This window comes from Neltuma alba, unplaced genomic scaffold (assembly GCF_004799145.2).
Source record: "Neltuma alba isolate B1F8T4 unplaced genomic scaffold, ASM479914v2 tig00005136_pilon, whole genome shotgun sequence".
In the NCBI taxonomy this organism is placed as follows: domain Eukaryota; kingdom Viridiplantae; phylum Streptophyta; class Magnoliopsida; order Fabales; family Fabaceae; genus Neltuma; species Neltuma alba.
The window spans coordinates 413,264-433,258 of record NW_021633993.1 but is presented as its reverse complement, the minus strand read 5'-3'; the positions used below and the strand labels follow the sequence as shown (position 1 = coordinate 433,258).

Below are 19,995 nucleotides of genomic sequence, written 5' to 3'. Positions count from 1 at the left end.
TCTCCACTTCTGCAACTCAGTTTTGGATGTTGAATGAAGGTTTGATGTCAATGTTTGGTAAGATTTCATACGGAAATATTATAACTATTGTGCGCTCGTCCATTTTCTCTCGAAAAGGAACAAATTTTTCAAGAGTGATCTAGATGACCTACCAAAAATATATAAAATATAAAATATAAGATATAAAATCAGAAGTTGAGAAAGTTGCGAGAGTAACTCTCGAGTAGACTGGTCGCTTTATTATTGTAATAAGACATAGATGAGTACATCCACACACATCTGAGCACACACTAATTAAAACTACTGCCTCTCACAAACTATTACACAAACAAAGTGGATTATTGGTAACACTGAAATCTACATAGCCATTTTCTCATGTTCAGGGATTACTATAGGACTTCTCACTCTGTGCTTGCCATCAGTCCATGTCAACTCTCCAAATGAAGGCTTTGAAGTTTTGGCTGAACGTATTGCCTGCAAAATAACCATATAGCTTTTCTTCTGGTTTGTCCTCTGAAAGGTTAAAGTTGTTGGAAGAACAACAACCTTAAATCCTCTTGGGGCTTTAATATTTATAGTATATGTGCTTGGAGGCCCAACATTTGTTACTGTACGAGTAACATTGACAGGTTTCACTCCCAGAAAAGGCAATGTGATGGTAGGATAGTTGAAATCTTGTAGTCTGTAAGACCTTGGACATTTGTATGGCCTATTATAATTAATAGCTTCAATTATTCTTTCCTCGTAAAAAGAGAAGCATAACAAGTTGAGGTAATCGGAAGTTTTGAGATCATAAACAAGTCCAGGGTCAATTGCAAGGTTGGGATTCACATATCCTGTGCCGTAATGAAATGGAGTTGCTATGCTACTATCTTGTTCATCCTTAATCGGTCTATTGGTGTTGTCCAGAGTGCTTGCTATAACAACATATAGTTTTTGATACTTGTTAGAGAAAGAGAGAAATCAAATTGTGAACATGCCAACAGATTGTTAATGTATGTCATGTACCTGTGGTCATGATTGCTGACTTGATCATTGCAGGACTCCAATTAGGATGGCGATTTTTAACAAGACCAGCAATGCCAGAAACATGAGGACATGCCATGGAAGTCCCGGTCTGAACAGTATAGTTAAAGCGACGTTGATCTGAATCTAGGTTGTTGGGACTTGCCGCAAATGAATAAGCAGCAATTATACCCTGACCTGGTGCAGCTACATCGGGCTATGAAAATTAAAAAGAAAAAGAAGTTAAGAATTACAATTTATACTTGATGACAGGGGGAATTGATTAGACGGCGTGAGAATGGACAACCTTGAGGATTGAGGGAAGAATTAAGTTGGGTCCCCTTGATGAGAATGCAGAAATCGTTGGAGCTGGCGTTATTGGTATAAATGTCTTTGCATTATTCATGAATGCAAGTGGGTTCCTGCAATATATGCATATATGGAAATGTAGCCCTTTCATCGAAAATATTTTCAGAGAAATCCCAAAAAGATTGGCGGATGAGAAAGGTGCATAATAACTACTTACTTGTTTTTGTCGAAATACGATTCGCTTAGTCCTCCACTCATCTTTTTACCTGCATTTTGAGGAAGATTGGAGGTGTCAACAGGCTGAACATCAGCTGTACGTGTGTTCAATTCCTTATCATTTCGTAAAATCATTTGCAATGCGCCTACGCGCTTTGCTTCTTGGCCCTTGTCCACCGGCAATAGACTCCTTCCTCTTCGGCATATTAATATGCAACCCCTAACTTTGTTAGGATCGAGAGTTCCAGTTTTGCAAAGCTGACTGCAATAATATTCATACTTTAATTAGAATCAAGCTAGTGGGGAGGGAAACATTTGACAGTTTAACAAGCAGAGAGCATCGTGAATTGTGGAATTCATTCTTACGCATCTTGAAATGTTGCATTAGGAAGCCTGGCATTCCCAGCAATGACCACAGGAATTAACCTCTGAGATGTCGAGTTTATGGCAAGACTTGTGCCCTGATTACACCCATGGACCGATCATTTTAAAGATGGAAAACTACCAAAATCAATATATAATTACTATGGGGTTAAATCCAAGTCCCTATACATTTAGGGGTGTTTGGGAATCCTCAAAATTGCTTGAAAAAAAATTACTTTTATGCAAAGTGAGACAAAACTCTTGTTACAAACTTATTTCAAACTTCGTAAAATCACTTAAAAGTTATTCCAAACACCCCTTTAATGAGTTTTGGTTATGGTTCGTATGCTTTTTTGTGGCTGTTTCTCGTCCCTATACTTCATACAATCCAAAATGTTGGTCCCTATAATTTCACGTTAACTTGAACCCGAGCTTAACAGTGTTAACTTTGTTGATGCAGCATTAACACCATTAAGTAGGGTACCATAGACTGACGCAGCTCAGGCATAGGAACCAGAAGTAAAACTTGTTGGAAGTACAAGATCAGAACCAAAACTGGTTAAAAGTATTAGACTTATAATGCGCTTAAAAGAGAAGTGACACGAACCTGAATGATTTGGCCATTACCAAGGGTAATATTATTGCTGAATTCCCTGTCTATGGAGCCAGCGGCAACAGTGAAGATCCAAGGCGCTACATTGCCCACAGTATGAGGTCGTGGTCCGTTATTTCCAGCAGAGGCAACGACTAGGATTCCCCTGGAAACCGCATGGAAGGATCCTATGGAGATCCCATTGGTCAACATGTCATTAACATCAGGCACGACACTCCGACCAATTGAAACGGAGATAATATCAACGCCGTCGTCGATGGCTCGATCAAAAGCACGAAGCATGTCTTCATCAGTGCACTCTTCAGCACTATGAGTACTCCAGCAAACCTTGTACACTGCAAGACGAGCTCTGGGAGATCCTCCCTTGGCTGTTCCATTGCCGTTGTTCAGAACGCTGACGTTTCGCACGAAGTTGCCACCTGCTGTCGACAAAGTGTGGGTCCCATGCCCCACTACGTCACGAGCGGTGACTTCACTTCGAGGGCCAAGGCTCCCATGTTTTATCTCAAAGCTTTGATAGAACGTTTTTGCTCCAATCAGCTTCCTATTTCATGCACACACACATCTCATCCTTCTAGTTTTGTTCAGCTTAGACATTACATATTATAATGTCATATTTTAATTATGGTTAAATGTCATTTTTGCCTCGAAAGTATTCACGAATTTTTTTTTTTGAGCTCAATTGATGCCCCAAAAATGTAATTAAACAAAGAAGCAATGTAGTCCTTTCCGTTAAAGAACTTCCGAAGCACATTGAGTAACAAAATAAACTTGCGCGTACCCAGAGCTCATCCGCAATACTTCCAGCTAAAAATATCCCTAAACTCTTTTAATTATAAAAACTCAAGTTTTGATGGAACCTGTTGCAAAGAGTTCTGTTGGGACCAGACCGACTGTAAAGCTCGCATTTCGATCCTCCACGCCACTTCTTAGGAACGGGACCATAGCCATCATCCCGGAAGCTTTTGGATTCTGGCCAAACACCTATATATATCCAATAAAGCAATTCATTGTATGAGGATGAAAAAAATTATTAATCTCGTTGCAAATGTTTACAGATTTATAAAAACTTTAATAGCTTTAGTTACCGGTGTCAATACTGCCAATAATCACATTTTGACCAAATCTTCCTTTGACCCAAGCTGAGTCAGCTCTGACTCTTCCATTTCTTTCTTGTCCTAGAAACCCCCATGACCTGGTTGTATGCAGCTCATGCGATTTGCCCAAGAACACCGACACTACTCTTGGATTTTCTGCTTCCATTTCCCAACCATTTTGCCTCAATCATCGCTATCAATATTTAATTTATAATATAAAATATAGAATTTACTTAAATTTATGATAGACATATAAGGGTGCGAGTCTCTCACTTCTGATCTCTGCTGCCTCGTCATCTTCCAGTAATGCGGCAAAGCCATTGATGTGTCGGTTATATGAGTAATATATGGCTTCTTTGGCCCTTTCGCGGCTGTCAAATCAATCATGTAACTACTCACATAAGTACTGTAAACATAGGATTCTTTGAAGAAAGAGGGAGGTTAATTATAACATTCAAAAGAATTGAATTAGAGGCTGCTTTGAAATAAGAGAGTAAGGATACAAAAAGGCAGACACGTAACAACCCATTAAGGAAAACAAGGAATGGGGGGTGGGGAATGAATAATAAAACAATTTTAAACACATTTGAGTTATAATAATATTTCTTGTTTCTCTTTATTGGAAAAACATGAGCAGGATCTGTCGGTTGCACCTTTTTTGTCATCCTTGACCCTAATTTTGCTTTTATTCTCTGCTTTTTAAATTAAATCTTATAACCAAAATTAGATATTTTGGAGTGATTATGGGGGAAAATTTACATTCATGTGACACTTGACTCATACAATACAACTCCTAATGTCCCAATTACTCCCTCTATTTTTTATCATATTTAACCTGTTATATATTTACATTATATACATAGATATAGAAAGAAAAATACTTAAAATTACTATAAAAAAATAAAAACTTCCTCATAATTCTCTACAATTACCTACAACGATTTAAGGTGGAAAACAAAGAAGAGAAAGAGAGGGTATTATTGAAAATGGGTCACAAAGATCCATGAAACATGCAGGCACCTTCTTAAGATGGGGGCAAGCAAATCGTGATGAGAATTTGTAGCGGCCTCCATATCAGCAGAGGAAGGCTTTGGACCATGAGAATGTGATCCCAAGTATACAACGTACGACTGCAAGATGAAATTAAGGTGGTTGACGAGCACGACTACGACAAGAATAATACTACTATATATTAACTACTACCTCTGGTTCTAGATATGAGGATTTACTTTGTAGTACAATTTATTCTATAAATTATATTTTACATTTAGGACTAGAGGTTGTAATTACGAGCAAATGATGCCAGATTACCTGTTTAACGGCATAGGCAGGTTGCTGCAGCTGTACGAAGCAGCAGAGCAGAAATGACGAAAGAAGAAGGTGAAACACAGTTAAGCCTCTCATTTTGCTTCAACTGAATGTGCGAGCATGGCGACTCTAACTCGCCTCTTTATATAAACCCATTCTCAGATGTTTTGTGGACGATTTTAACTTTTTTTCTTTTTCTTCTCTTCTTCTTTCGTCCTTTTTCTGAAAAAAAAATTGTAAACAAAATTGGCCTAGTTAACTTAACAATTAGGAGCAAATGAAGAATGTCAATATAAAATACGTAGAATAGAAATAGATGTAGCTTTTATATCTTTATTACGCGCACACTTTTGACTAGACCATATTCTTTCTAGTTGATAGAAGAAAATTTTAGAGAGTTATTCAATATAGAATATAAAAAGATGCATGGAATTATGGATTCACAAGTCATGAACAGTGCAATTTTATCATAAATTGTGTCAAATACATGAAAATAAATTATTATATAATTTCTTAGAAAATCAAGGGCTTCACTGTGAATATGGATGGTTCCAATGTAAATTTTGTCTTTGTTAGGGCCTTCGCTTTGAATATGCCCCGTTTACAAGCCTTAATTACTCACCGATTCAATGTTTTTTTGCCCCCACTCTATACTGTGTCGCTTGCTAGCAATGCAAAGTTCAGTTAAAATTGTTTCATTAACAATCAATGTTGATCATGCATTAGCATAGATTGACGTTGAAATATTTTTGAAACACTATGAGCCATATTAAGCCAAGCGACAGTTTAATATATAAATTGTTTCTGGACAAAAAATTTTCGGAGGCAAAATTGCTCTTTAACCTCCCTTTTTACCAATTGTACACTGTCGTTTTCTTTAAAGAAAGTTTCATGAGTTTGATCTTTGACACTTACTAAACTAAGTCAGGTAGGTCGTAAGGTTCAAAGAATATACATTTATAGCAGTACCGATTCAAAACGTGGAAGGGGAAAAGGGAAAGAGAGGAGGAGGGAGATTAGATATTGAGAGGATTAGAGAAAAGATAGAGAACTCAAAGGGGAGGAAAATTAATATGTAGTTTTTTTTTTTTTTAAAGCAAGATGTATAAGTTTGATGTGTTTAGGTCTATTTATGGTTTTAATCATAACCCAAATATTAAAGCAAATATTCTAGAATAATCTAAAAGGTAACAGCAATAATAATAATAAATAAAAATAATACAATAATTAACATATTCAAATATTCTCCGTCTTCTTCTTTTTCTGATTTCATCAAATAGTTATAATCCTTTGCTAATTAGATCCACACAATAACAAAGTATGAGTTGCCTTCTTATTATAGTCGTTCTAAGAAGTGGAATCCAAATTTCTTTCGTTTGCTTTTCCAAATGAACATGTCATTGGTCATTCATAGTGCGTTATAAAGTATAATGTTCCTTTCTCAAAAGAAAAGCAAATCCTCCAAATGACTGTCCGTACACATCAAACAGTAAACGTGTGTTTTGCACAATGCACAATTTGATATCATTAGCTGCCTTCCATGTTCATGATCTATAAACCAAACAATGTGAATTAATTAATTCTTATAAACTTCATATTACGCGCGCGCGTATGATATTGTAGGAACTGATATGCACATGAAGAAGGTAGATCTAGAGAACCCCATTTCGTGAATCTTTATGTTATCTCCGAGTTGAAGATGTTTAATTTTACCAATAAAAATTGGTCTAATTAATAGAAATTTGGTCCACAATTCATAATATTGTAGCTTCAAATTTCATTATTGATGTGAGGATTTTATTGATACGGGATATACAAATACATAAAGAAATGCTCTTTAAATTCCAAGGCATATATATGTTGTGTATGTAAAGGGGTGTGTCAAAAGTGAAGTCCCACATTGCCCAAGAGAGAGGGAGCTCAAGTGTATAAATATTATCATACATTATTGGGCTAATAAATGGGCCTAAAGGAGAAGAAGCATCTCGCGCACTCGTCAACGGCCCACTAGAGGGAAACACAGTTGAAAACTGGCAATTTCTCCCCCTGCACGTGAATTAGAACAGTACCAGGCACTTTTTATAAAACATTTTTGCAAAATTAAATTATAAAATGGTGTTAAGAGAGCTTATCAGAAAATCCTTCTTTTAACTGTTTATTTTTGTAACAGCCGAAGGTTACTGAATGTTGGGAGTTTTTCAAAGCATGATTAATCCTCCATTAATCTTTAAACCATTTCTCATGGATTAATGCCTAGTAACGTGTGGAATTTATTTCTTAAACATACCCAACATTCATAACCGAAGGGATAATTACAAATTATTGTAGTAACGTATGAAACTAATGAGTTAATCGTGTTTATGGTGGTGCCCAGTGGTTAGGTCCCCGAGGCCTATATAAAGCGATCCAGGACAGTGTGTTTTGCACCCCACTCTTGAGTTTTCGAGCATCTGTTCCTCCTCTGCATTTCTCTTCTTCCCTCTCTGTGTTTCTGTGCTGCTGGGTTATATTTTTCTATTGTTCTATCACCCTGTTTCTGCAGGGAGGGTTCGTTTAATCCTAGGGAATGCCGCACTCACGTTTACCTATGGTGGTGGAATAACTCTTAAGGATAGTGTCTACCAGCACGACTCGAACCTAGCTGATACACACCTCCAGTTTTCTCAACAATCTTAAGAGTTACTATGGAGTCCCGTAACGATGCTGCTGCTGGGAACACTGACCCTACTGTCAACGTTGCCCATGCTCCTGTCTTTACTGCAGTGCCACTACCCAAGCCATTCCCAGATGTCTCCAAGATTGATGTGTTCGATGTAAAGTACTTCAGACGGTGGCAGGAACGTGTGTACATTGTCCTTGACATGCATGGAGTTGCTATTGCTCTTACCCAACCTGAACCCCCCACTGATGCTGATCAGGCCCAAAAGAATGCTTGGGCGAATGCCAACAAGGTTTGTCAACATACACTCATTCACACTTTATCTAATGACTTGTTCGATGTCTACTGTGTATACAAGGAGGCACATAAAATATGGGAGTCACTGATCATGAAGTACACTGTTGAGGATGCTAGAAAGAAAAAGTTCGTGGTTGGGAACTTTTACAAATGGGAGATGGATGAAGAGAAGGATATAAAACTTCAAATCAATGAATACCATAAGCTACTGGAAGAGCTTCGAGCTGAGAAGACAAATTTACCAGATGAGTTCATGGCCAGGGTCCTGATCGAGAAGCTACCAAACTCATGAAATGACCATAAGCAACAACTGAAGCATAAGCAGAAGCAACTTTCACTATTAGACCTAATCACACACATCATCATTGAGGACACAAACCAAAAGGTAATCTAGACAGCTAGAGGAAAGGAGTTGGCAACAAAGGCAAATTTGGTAGAAGCAAAGCCGCAGGATAAGAGGTACAACACTAAACCTAGAAATAAAAACTTTGATTACAAGCCTAATGATTCTAACCCCAAATTCAAGAAAAAAGGAGATTGCTTGGTGTGTGGAAAGCCAGGTCACCACGCAGCTCAGTGCAGGAAAAGGGCTGGTAAAAACAATTACTGTAAAGGTAGAAATCCTCCTAAGCCAAACATAAATTTTGTAGAAGGAGATGACGATGAGATTATTGATGTTGTCTCACAAGCCCTTGTGATCTCCGATGTGAGGAAGTGGGTGATAGACTCAGGTGCTACTAGGCACATCTGTGCGAATAAGGACATGTTCACCTGCTTTGAAGAAGGAGAAGACCATATTTATCTAGCTGATTCCTGAACCACAAAAGTTCTAGGAAAAGGAAAAGTTGTCCTGAAACTCACGTCTGGAAAGACCTTAGCACTGAATGAAGGTCTATACGTGCCTAATGTTAGAGCTAACCTGATTTTTGTGGCTCTGTTAGGGAAAGCTGAGGTTAAGGTGTCATTCGAATCTGACAAGATCGTAACGACAAAGAATAATGTCCTTGTTGGGAAAGGCTATTGTAATCAAGGATTGTTTGTATTGAACATTGCTGAAATGAATGGAAATGCTTCTTCTGCGTACTTGCCTGTGTTCTATATTGATTCCTTTGATATGTGGCATGCTAGATTAGGATACATAAGTAAATCTTATATAAAAAGGCTTTATCATCTAGGGCTAGTATCAGGGATTAAAAATAATATTTTTAATAATTGTGAAGTATGTGCAGAAACAAAACAAACTAAAAAATCACATTTTCCTACTCAAAGAGAAACTGAGTTGTTATCCTTAATACACACTGATCTAGGTGATTTGAAACAAACTGAGACTAGAGGTGGTAAAAGATATTATGTGACTTTTATCGATGATTTTTCAAGGTATACAAAGTCATATTTGTTAAGAAATAAAGACGAGGCTTTTGAAAAATTTCTTTCATATGAAGCTGAAGTAGAAAATCAATTAGACAGAAAAATTAAATGAGTTAGATCTGATAGAGGAGGAGAATTTTTACAATTAAATTACTTTTGTGAAAAAGAAGGAATTATTCATGAGGTAACTCCTCCATATTCCCCAGAATCTAACGGTGTTGCGGAAAGGAAAAATAGAACACTAAAAGAAATGATGAATGCTTTACTTGTAAGCTCTATTGCACCAGATAACCTTTCAGGAGAAGCCATTTTGCCTGCTTGTTTTCTACAAAATAGAATACCCATAGGAAAACAAATAAAACTCCTTATGAATTATGGAAAGGTTTTGCTCCTAGTCTTAATTACTTAAAAGTGTGGGGGTGCCTTGCAAAAGTTCTATTACCTGACCCTAAAAAGAGGAAAATAGGTTCTAAAATTGCTGATTGTTTATTTATTGGGTATGCTCAGCAAAGGACAGCTTATCATTTTATGGTTTTAAAAAGTGATATTTTGGGTCAAAATATTATTATTGAAACTAAAGATACATAATTTTTTGAACATATTTTTCCTTTGAAAGCTGAGCGTATCCCTAGAATTGTTGAAAATTCTTCTGAGCAAAACTCAAATGAAAGTGTAGTAGAAAGTTTACGGAGAAGTAAAAGGCAAAGAAAGGAAACCTCCTTTGGAGATGATTTCTATACTTATTTAGTACAAAATGAACCTAGAAATTTTTATGAAGCGACTTCTTCTCCAGACTCACTTTTTTGGAAAAAAGCAATTTAAGCTGAAATTGATTCTTTAAAACAAAACAAAACTTGGGTTTTAGTTGACTTGGCTCCAGGAGCAAAACCAATTGGATGTAAATGGGTTTTTAGGGGGAAAAAAAACTTTCCTGATGGTTCTATCGATAAGTATAAAGCAAGGCTAGTAGCCAAAGGTTTTACACAAAAAGAAAACATTGATTACTTTGATACTTTTCCTCCAGTGACAAGAATTTCTTCTATAAGAATTCTCATTGCTTTGGCTTCAATTCATAAACTCTTTATTCATCAAATGGATGTTAAAACAGCTTTTCTAAATGGTGATTTAGAAGAAGAGATTTACATGGTACAACCTGAAGGGTGCATTGCTCCTGGGCAAGAAAATAAAGTCTGTAAACTTATGAAATCTTTATATGGCCTAAAACAAGCGCCTAGACAATGACATAAAAAATTAGATCAAGTCTTAACTAATAGCAGTTTCACTACTAACAAGGTAGAAAGGTGTGTTTATACCAAACTTGTGAATAATGACTGTGTGATTATCTGCTTATATGTGGATGACATGCTAATCCTTGGTACTTGTCCAGATGTTGTGTTTGAAACTAAACGTTTTCTTGCTACCAATTTTGATATGAAAAATCTAGGTAAAGCAAAAGTTATTTTGGGTGTTAAGATAACAAAAAATGAAAATGGCATTTTATTATCTCAAGAGCACTATGTTGAAAAATTTCTTAGAAAATTTGGATGTGATGATGATCCGTTGAGTACTCCTTATGATTCTAGTGTGAATTTGTTTAAAAATAAAGGAGAATCAGTGGCTCAATCTGAATATGCACAGATTATTGGGAGTCTGTTGCATTTAGCGAACTTCACTAGGCCAGACATAGCATATGCTGTGTGTAGATTGAGCAAGTATACTCACTGTCCAAGTAGTGAACACTAGGTGGCCTTGGTAAGAGTATTGAGATACTTGAAAGGTACCATAAGTTATGATATTCTCTACAGTGGATTTCTCGCTGTATTAGAAGGATACAGTGATGCTAACTGGATCTCAAATTCAAAGGAGACCAAATCAACTAGTGGTTATATATTCACTCTTGGCGGTGGTGCAATATCGTGGATGTCAGCTAAACAAACCATTCTATCTAAATCCTCGAGGGATTCAGAGCTAATCGCTATGGAGTTGGCTGGTACAGAGGCTGAGTGGTTGAAAAACTTCTTGGCTAATATCCCATTGGGAGAAAAACCACCACCATCAGTCTCTTTGCATTGCGATAACCAAGCTGCAATAGCTACAGTGAAAAACAAAACCTTCAATGGTAAAAATAGACACATACGATTGAGACATGATATTCTAAGGTAGCTGCTCAAAAATGGAGTAGTCTCAATCGACTTTGTGAGATCATAAGTGAATCTGGCGGATCTGTTTATGAAACCCCCAGGGAAGAAACAGATTATCAAAACATCGAGGGGAATGAAACTAACAATGATGGAAACCCAACATTTGTGATTGGAGACCCCATGAAAAAGGTTCAAATGGGAAGAACAAGTCGCCTGTTAGTTCTACTAGCACTTTTGTAAATTCATAGTCCCTTCCTATGATGTGAGAAAGTGCTAGAATGCATTTATTAGTGAGGCTGAGTGAAAACTCTTAATGATTTCATAATCCTACGGGATAGTGTGCTCATTGCAAGTACACTTGATGAAATCACCTTTATGAATGTCGAGTGGGGCTGCTCCCATGAGATTGTGGCGAAATCTCTAGAGCATTCGTTAAGAACTGAGCACGCGCATAGCCGTCATAACGCACAAAACCGCTGTAAACAGTAGAAATTGTGGGGGTATAATTTGACTCTTGATACCTCTAGCACATACCAAGAGCTGTTGGTTCATAGAAGCAGGCTTCACCAACATCTCTATGTGTTAAGTATTATTGGTCTAGATCTGGTTCATAGTTCGAAAGACACTAGACTTGAAATGGTTATATCCATGTGTAACTCGGCTGTATGTGTTCCCTTTTGACACATGTGGGGGATTGTTGTGTATGTAAAGGGGTGAGTCAAAAGTGAAGTCCTACATTGCCCAAGAGAGAGGGAGCTCAAGTGAATAAATATTATCATACATTATTGGACTAGTGAATGGGCCTAGAGGAGAAGGAGGATCTCATGCACACGACAATGGCCCACCGGAGGAAAACACAGTTGAAAACTGGTGATTTCCCCCCCTGCGCGTGAATTAGAACAATTCCGAGCACTTTTTATAAAACATTTTTGCAAAATTAAATTATAAAATGGTGTTAAAAGAGCTTATCAGAAAATCCCTCTTTTGACCGTTTATTTTTGTAACAGCCGAAGATTACTGAATGTTGGGAGTTTTTCAAACCATGATTAATCCTCCATTAATCCTTAAACCGTTTCTCATGGGTTAATGTCTAGTAACGTCTGGAATTTATTTCTTAAACATACCCAGCGTTCATAACTGAAGGGATAATTATAGAGTATTGCAGTAACGTATGAAACCGATGAGTTAATCGTGTTTATGGTGGTGCCCAACGGTTAGGTCCTCGAGGCCTATATAAAGCGGTCCAGGATAGTGTGTTCTGCACCCCGCTCTTGAGTTTTCGAGCATCTGTTCCTCCTCTGCGTTTCTCTTCTTCCCTCTCTGTGTTTCTGTGCTGCTGGGTTATATTTTTCTATTGTTCTGTCACCTTGTTTCTGCAGGAAGAGTTCATTTAATCTTGGAGAGTGCTGCACTCATGTTTACCTACAGTGACAGAATAACTCTTAAAGACAGTGTCTACCAGCACGACTCGAACCTAGCTGATACACACCTCCAGTTTCTTCAACAATATACTCTGGTTCTGACGATCACCTTGTACCAACTTGCCTAGCATGTTGTTATAAAAAAATGTGAAGATGCCTTTTTACTTGGTCTCAAAAGTAAATGCCATTTTCATGATTAACAACGACCAAAAAAAAAAAATGTAACACTGGTTGTCACTATCATTGTGATTTGTGACGTTATGCATCAATCGTCATTACAATTATTGCCACCAATTATTCGTGTGACTATTTTATTCATTTCCTTCCTATAAAGCCGTTATATTCTTCAACTTTTTCATTAATTAATTTTTTTTTTTTTGGCCAAAATTTTCATTAATTAATTGAAAGATAATATTTTGCATCTTGTCTGTTTACTTTCTTTTTCCTTAGACTGTTTTTCTTTAAATAAATGCGCTTCACTATAAATCTAATTTATTAAAGCAGCCATTATGACAAATATGCTGTACATAAACTAAATATTTTAATAAATCTACTGCTCTTCTTTTAAGATGAAAGAAATTCGGTCACACTATTAAGACAGTTTGAAAAGTGTAACCAAAATACTTAAAATTTTTAATAAGAAATGTTATATTATACTACTATATTACTTCCCATATCTTTCATGATTTATCATTTTCCTACTTTTGACTATCGTGTTCTGACTTTTGACAGTTGTGGATGAAATAGAGAACATTATTATGAAATTTAGGGTAGACCATAGATTTTTTTTTTTTTATAAGAAGAGATGAAGAAATTGAATTTCAGTTTGGTTTGATTGACATGAAAAATTTATTAACTAAAGTGAAAATAATCGATAAAACTGGTGAATGCTGCCTGGTTCAATGATCCAGACGGTTTGTCAACTTATGTTTTTGTCAAAAGGGTTGAAGCTTTGAGTATGTAATTATTTTGAGTGTGAACTAATTAATCATTTTGAGGATAAAATCATTCTTTTTTTATTATTTTTTGTGTGAAATATACACATTAAAAATGAATTATATAAAATAACTATATGTATCATATGTACATCTCACATTAGTTTAATTTTATTGTTTTTCAAATATTGATTAGATCCTCATTTTTAGTAATAATTGTGCCTTTTTTTAAAGCTAACTAGTGAGTTCTCTGTTTCAATCATCTAGGTTAATATTCTTATCTATTTTATCATTACTTGTAAATACTATCTCCGGTCTTGAATATAAGAACTAGTTTACAGTATATGTAGAACTGAATGTGGTATTTGATATTGATTTATCTCATAGTTCGTACTGCGGTTTTTGTTTTCATTTAGTGCTACATTATTTTTTTAGAGCTTGGGGTATAAAACTTGCGTTGTGTACTAGAGGTGAGAAACAAAATAGTTGAAAATGACAGGATATGTATTTCTGTGAATTTTAATATGCATTAATATGCCGTTGATATATAATCTAAAACTTAGTCATTAATTAATGTAGAGTATAATATTTGCATATAATATGTCATACTATTCACATGTTGTAAATTGTAAATAACAAAGCTCGTTTCTCAAAGCTCTATGTATATGGGACTGCTGGCATGTCGGTGGGATGGAGAATAATGAAAGTTCTAAATGACAAAAGAAAAAGAAACAATGAAGTTAAAGGGACGGGATGGATGAAAATAATTATATATTTTCCGGGGTATGAAAAGAAATATAAGCATATACTTTTTCAATTATTTATTTGACATACAAGAGAAATAAAAGAATGAAAAGAGATTTATCAAATCATGAAAGAAAGCACACTATATTCCATGTTTGATGTGTGCCCCATGCTTGATTATACTGATCATATTTATAAAAGACTTCTAGCATGTTTTATTTAGATCAAGAAAAATATTTAATAACATTAACTCTTTATTGAAATATAATTATTTTTCAACTTTACTCCTATTTATTATATGCACTTTTTTAAAAAATAATTATTTATTCTATAATAAATAAAAGAAAAAATAGTATATCCATACTAAAAATTTAATCAAGTGATTTTTTAATAGGATTAAAAAAAATTCCCTTTAATAGGATGAAAGAAGCATTGCAATATATGTGCCAAGCATTATTTGTTAATAGATTCCCTTGGGGGGAAAAAAAAAATTCTGGGAGATGCCAAACATGGTCACAGTCCCATCATAAGAAATCTTTACAAAATGATTTCTTTTCTTTTTCTTTTTTTTGGTTTGAAAAAAGCATGCTTGGGATGATGTGATACGCATGATGACTGATATCGCTTGCTTTCAGAGAGAGATTGCTTTTCCAAAAGATTGGAAGTTTCGTCGGTGGGCATGTTCCTTCCGAAAGAATATAAAAATAAAAATAATGAAAGCAAAATTAAATAGAAAATAAAATCCATAAAGATTCGTAACTCACACACACTATACGAGTCTTAATTATCAGGTTTTATGCAATTTTTCCATTTCTGCTATATATTTACCTTGCGAAGACGAAGTGAAAAATTGAAATTGGCCAACAATATACTCGCTCCGTCCCCTTTCTATAAGCAACTAAATGATGTAGATGAAAATTTTAATTAAAATTGATTAAAGACAATAAATATGTAAAGATTAAATTTTTTGTCTCAAAATACACTTATCTATTGGGAGTGAGTATAAGAAAGAAAATAAGAAAATTGTTATAATTAAAAAAAAAATTATAAAAGAAAGAGAATGTATGATGAAGAAAGATTATGTTAAGATATAATTTTCAGAACAATATTTATTATCTGAAAATGATTTTTTGGGAAAAAATAAATATATTAACTATTAAAATAAGCCTTTAATAGAGGAAAAATATGAAATTTGCTACAAAAATTTGAGCTAATTTATAAATATTGTTTATATTTTGAAACAAAGGGAATGGTGGTTAGTGCTTATTAAAAAAAAAAGAAAAAGAAAAAGACGAAGGGAGTATATCAGTATGTTGTGACAGTCATGCATAAGCACCTAATAATTACAAGACATCAGTCTCCATTCGGCATTTCATTGCCATAGTGATGAGACAGAGAAAAATAAAGAAACTTTCCACGCGTGAATGCACTAACGTCCTATTTTAAAGCTGATTATTAACGCATGGACTCAGTTATGTTATTATATTTGTTACTATGTTATTCTGGTGGTTTTTATTCGATGTGCTCTGACTGTAATCCTAAGATGTGGTCATCAATTGATTGAGTCACTTCTTTCTCTTTATCTAAAGTAATGCATTATATGCATGCTTTAATTAATCATATATGAAGAAAAATATGGCTAGCTTATCTTGTCTCCTTCCTTGATTCCTTTTCTTTTAGTGAAGTGTGACTTTCCAAAAATGAAGGGCTGTGTTCCAGTAAATATCCCACATTATTGAATTCTAAGTCAAGTTGCTTAACAATGGACATAAAGTTGTATTCTTATAGTGGGGAGACCCACAAGTCAAGAACTATAACAACCCATCTTTTGACATTTTTTTTGAATATCTAAGAATTATATTTACCTAATTTATTTCAATCACTGGGAAGATTTATAACCATCATTTTTGGGCATTTCATGTTCAAGTTTTCTTGCAATTTTTGGCTTTGTAATTGTAAGTACTAGTCAAATAATATGCTTTTTAGTTTACATCTGTACCTATTGTTTTGTTCTTTATACACCCACAACATTATCGTGTATCCGACACTTTTTCTAAATCATATTACCAAGTATACGAGCAATCAACTAATCTAGTTTAGATTTCGTTGCTTCCTCTTGTTTTGTTCCTTTTTTTTTTTTTTTTTAAGCTATGCTGCAGACCCATGAAGTGTATATATGTAAAAATAATATGATACACAATGCACTAAATGTGACAAATTTACAAATTTTAAGCATATGGATATAGTAGGTACGCATATACATACATTAACTATTAAAAAATGATCAGCAGAAGAGAAAATTCTATGGGGATAAGGCAGGTTAATATGTGCCCCCTGAATTGGCTACATTTTATTATATTCAACCCTGTCCCTGGGTTCACACGGTTTTTTCCTCAACTTTTAGACATATAGATCTTCATTTTCCAAACTAGATTGCTTTACCATATAATCTATTACAAAAACATGACTTTCCCTCCTCCTAAAGTGAAGTCTCTTCGTCTTTTATCATAACATTACAACTTCATGATATTCTGGGATTTTTTTTTTTTGGGGGTTATCAGACATCTTTACAGTATGTTTAGAAAAAGTGCTTACAGATACTGACAATTGGAGACAAAATATCAAAAGAATACTTAGTCATTACAGCTCATTAATCGATTTATATCATCTCATTTTCGAAAATATTCAAAAGAAACGAAGGAAATTAAATAGTGTATAATAATAATGACTAGAGTGAGTGAAAGGAAAAAGTTCGTTAGAAAAGCATTTGCCGCAGGGCCAATGTTTTCTTATGTATTATAAGGAGTTTAAAAAATGAGTTGCATTACTTAAAATTCATAAATAATAGAATTTGTCATAAATCTCATTACTGATATTGATACATGGATGAAAATCAAGTTAATAGTTTGCAGTTAAAAAAAATAAATCGTGAATAGATAGTCTCATGAATTTATGCATCTGCTCTTATAAATTCAAGGATAATCATTTATGAATTTTAGGAATATTACTTTCCATGAATAAAAGGACTGACGTCTTATCTTAATTAATTTAAAGATTGGATTTGTAATGGACTTAGTTAGATCATTATTTTCATTAGGATATTATTCTTGCCACCTTTAACACGATGTGTTCTTATCATTCTTCTTTTATAGTCAACAAATTAAAGAAGGGCCATTTTGTCCACTCAAAAAAATAACAAAAACAAGGGTCATTTTGATTGAGCCATTCCTTTTCTTTAACTAAAGTTTTGCACTACGCATACTTTATTTTTCAAGGAATTATGAAAAAAGTGATTCCTAGTATTTTTTTCTTTGGACGTGGGTGATTCCTCCCATCACTATTGAAAAAAAAAGGTGATTTTGTCGTGAAAGCTTCTGACGTCAAACAAAATAAAGAGAAATATATATCGCCTCAAAAGAAAATCATTGAGGCCTGTTTGGTTGGAAGGAATTTGTTCTTTGGAAATGGAAATGGAGAGGGAATTGTCAGATTCCCATCTGCTTCCTTTTGTATTAGGGCATTATGGTCTGTTCAATGTTGCTGGCTTCCCTTATAGTTTCATGCTTGATTAATTCATACGTCCCAAATAAAAGTCATATATATATATATATATATATATATATATCTCGAGATTTCTTTTCATTAATTTTAACTGTCATATATAAAAAACATAATTTTAAAACTCATTCCGATTCTCTTTCCTTTTCTGTTTCGCATTACTACTTTTTCTTTCCCATTCATTTTCATGTTGCCTTTTCTATCCTCTTTCCTGTTCCATTTCCGTCAAAAAATCCTTCCAACAACCTAGACTTTAGAATGTTCTGGGTGCGAGCTAGAGCTATCAATAAGGGCCAGCCCGGCCCTAAAAGGCTAGCCCTTGAAGGGTCAGGGCCTAAAAGGGCCGGCCCTTTAAAACCCACATACCTTAAAATTATCTAATTATTAAAGCCCGGCCCTTGGACATGTGGGCTTAGGACTTAAAAGGGCTGGCCCTTTTATGTTATTTTTTAAAATTTAAATTCTTTTTAATTATTTTAAAATAAAAAATAAAACAACAAAACTTCTAAGATTTTTTATTCAAATTATAAATATAAGTAAAATAAATTAGTGGTGTATAGAAAAAAAATTAAATGCCAATAAACTATTATCCAAAATTTTAAAAAATCAAAATCTAACAAAACACGAAAAACAGAAAGATAAAACCTAGCAGTTAAAGATTAACAATATCAACATAATTATTATCTTTATCTTCATCTTCATCAGTATCATCAAGATCAGCAATATTTGATTGTTCTTTACTACAAGTGAGCTCTTCTTTAGTGATAAAAATATTAAGGTTTTTGTCTTCATTTACCTTATCTAAAATAAAACAATGCAGTAATTATAAGTACAAATAAGAGCCTGAACATTTGTTCGAATTAGAAAAGTTTTACAACTATTATGGTGATTAAAATGTTAAGAATATCAGCTACCATTCTTGAAAGAATTAAAAATTGATTTTAATTGTTCTTCCACAAGTCCAAGACATCTAATTCTTTTCAATTATCTTGCTTGAGTATTGATTCTTCTAAGTATTTTTCTAATTTAAACTTATTCATAAAAAACTAATCTATAACTTTATAAATATATTGATAATAATAAAAAAATAGGCGGGTTTAAAACGGTTAGCCTTTGGCCCTAAAGGGTTGGCCCTTTTATTTTTGAGCCCTATAGGGCTAGCCTTTTTAAGCCTAATTTCTTTTTAAACCACCTAAAATACAAGCCCGGCCCTCCACTTAAAAGGGCTTAAAAGGGCTGGCCCGATGGGCTCGGCCCGTTTTGATGGCTCTAGTGCGAGCACAGCTTCACGTGATAATATAATAATAGACTAAAAGTTGTTTAATTTCTTCTCTTTTCCTTTTTTGGCCCCAACTATTAAAAGTTATTCTTGCTGCGAAACATACACAGAGTGAGTTTCCAATGATAAGTTGTCTCTAGCAGAAGGTGTTAATCTCTCACAGTGTGATGAACCAATGTTCAAATCTCTTCTGAGAGAGATGTATATATTTAGTGTTAGACAGTGCCTCGAATAAAATTATTTCTAATAGAAGGATACATGTGTTTACCAAAATACACACACAATGAGTTAGTGACTCATGAGTCAAGTCCTATTCATATTCCCTTCCTTTAATTTTCTTTTTTGATGATCAATTACTTTCCTTTAATTTTCTTTTCTTTTTTTTCTGTCAATATATCTAATGCTACTTATTTATTTCAATCGCTTAAAATTACAACACTTTTATTCAACAAACAGATTATAAGTGCAGCTGGAACTATGTGATGCTGCTCCATTTTTAAATATAGGAACTAATTAGGAAATTAATTTTAATCCTAACTATAACATCTTAATCTAGTTTATCTCTTGTACTCCTCTGGTCCGATTTATAAGGCACTTCCAGCATGTTTCACACAGACTAAGAAAAACCTTAAACTTCATTAAGTCTTATTTAAAATTTAATAACTTTTCAACTTTATCCTTA

The 19,995-nt window shown here is 34.4% G+C and overlaps 1 protein-coding gene across 1 annotated transcript; it reads right to left on the bottom strand.

Annotated features, from left to right (window-relative positions):
• Positions 1 to 176: 176 nt before the first annotated feature.
• Positions 177 to 5,007, bottom strand: LOC114746909 (subtilisin-like protease Glyma18g48580). Its single transcript, XM_028935185.1, has 11 exons — positions 4,915 to 5,007; positions 4,624 to 4,733; positions 3,877 to 3,974; positions 3,595 to 3,759; positions 3,367 to 3,490; positions 2,501 to 3,050; positions 1,897 to 1,991; positions 1,532 to 1,792; positions 1,313 to 1,427; positions 1,009 to 1,222; positions 177 to 917 (listed from the first exon to the last, which is right to left on the bottom strand). The coding sequence occupies exons 1-11, from the start codon at positions 5,005 to 5,007 to the stop codon at positions 358 to 360; spliced, it is 2,385 nt and encodes a 794-aa protein (XP_028791018.1). The 3' UTR covers positions 177 to 357.
• Between the last annotated feature and the right edge of the window lie 14,988 nt (positions 5,008 to 19,995).

What these genes read in the sequence shown, in the direction of transcription:
- LOC114746909 (XM_028935185.1), bottom strand. Translation starts at nt 5,007, where the DNA reads ATGAGAGGCTTAACTGTGTTTCACCTTCTTCTTTCGTCATTTCTGCTC. An exon ending in CGAGGCAGCAGAGATCAGAA is followed by an intron (nt 3,760 to 3,876) that starts GTGAGAGACTCG and finishes AAATGGAAGCAG; the next exon opens with AAAATCCAAGAGTAGTGTCG. An exon ending in GTAATGGCCAAATCATTCAG is followed by an intron (nt 1,992 to 2,500) that starts GTTCGTGTCACT and finishes GGGTGTAATCAG; the next exon opens with GGCACAAGTCTTGCCATAAA.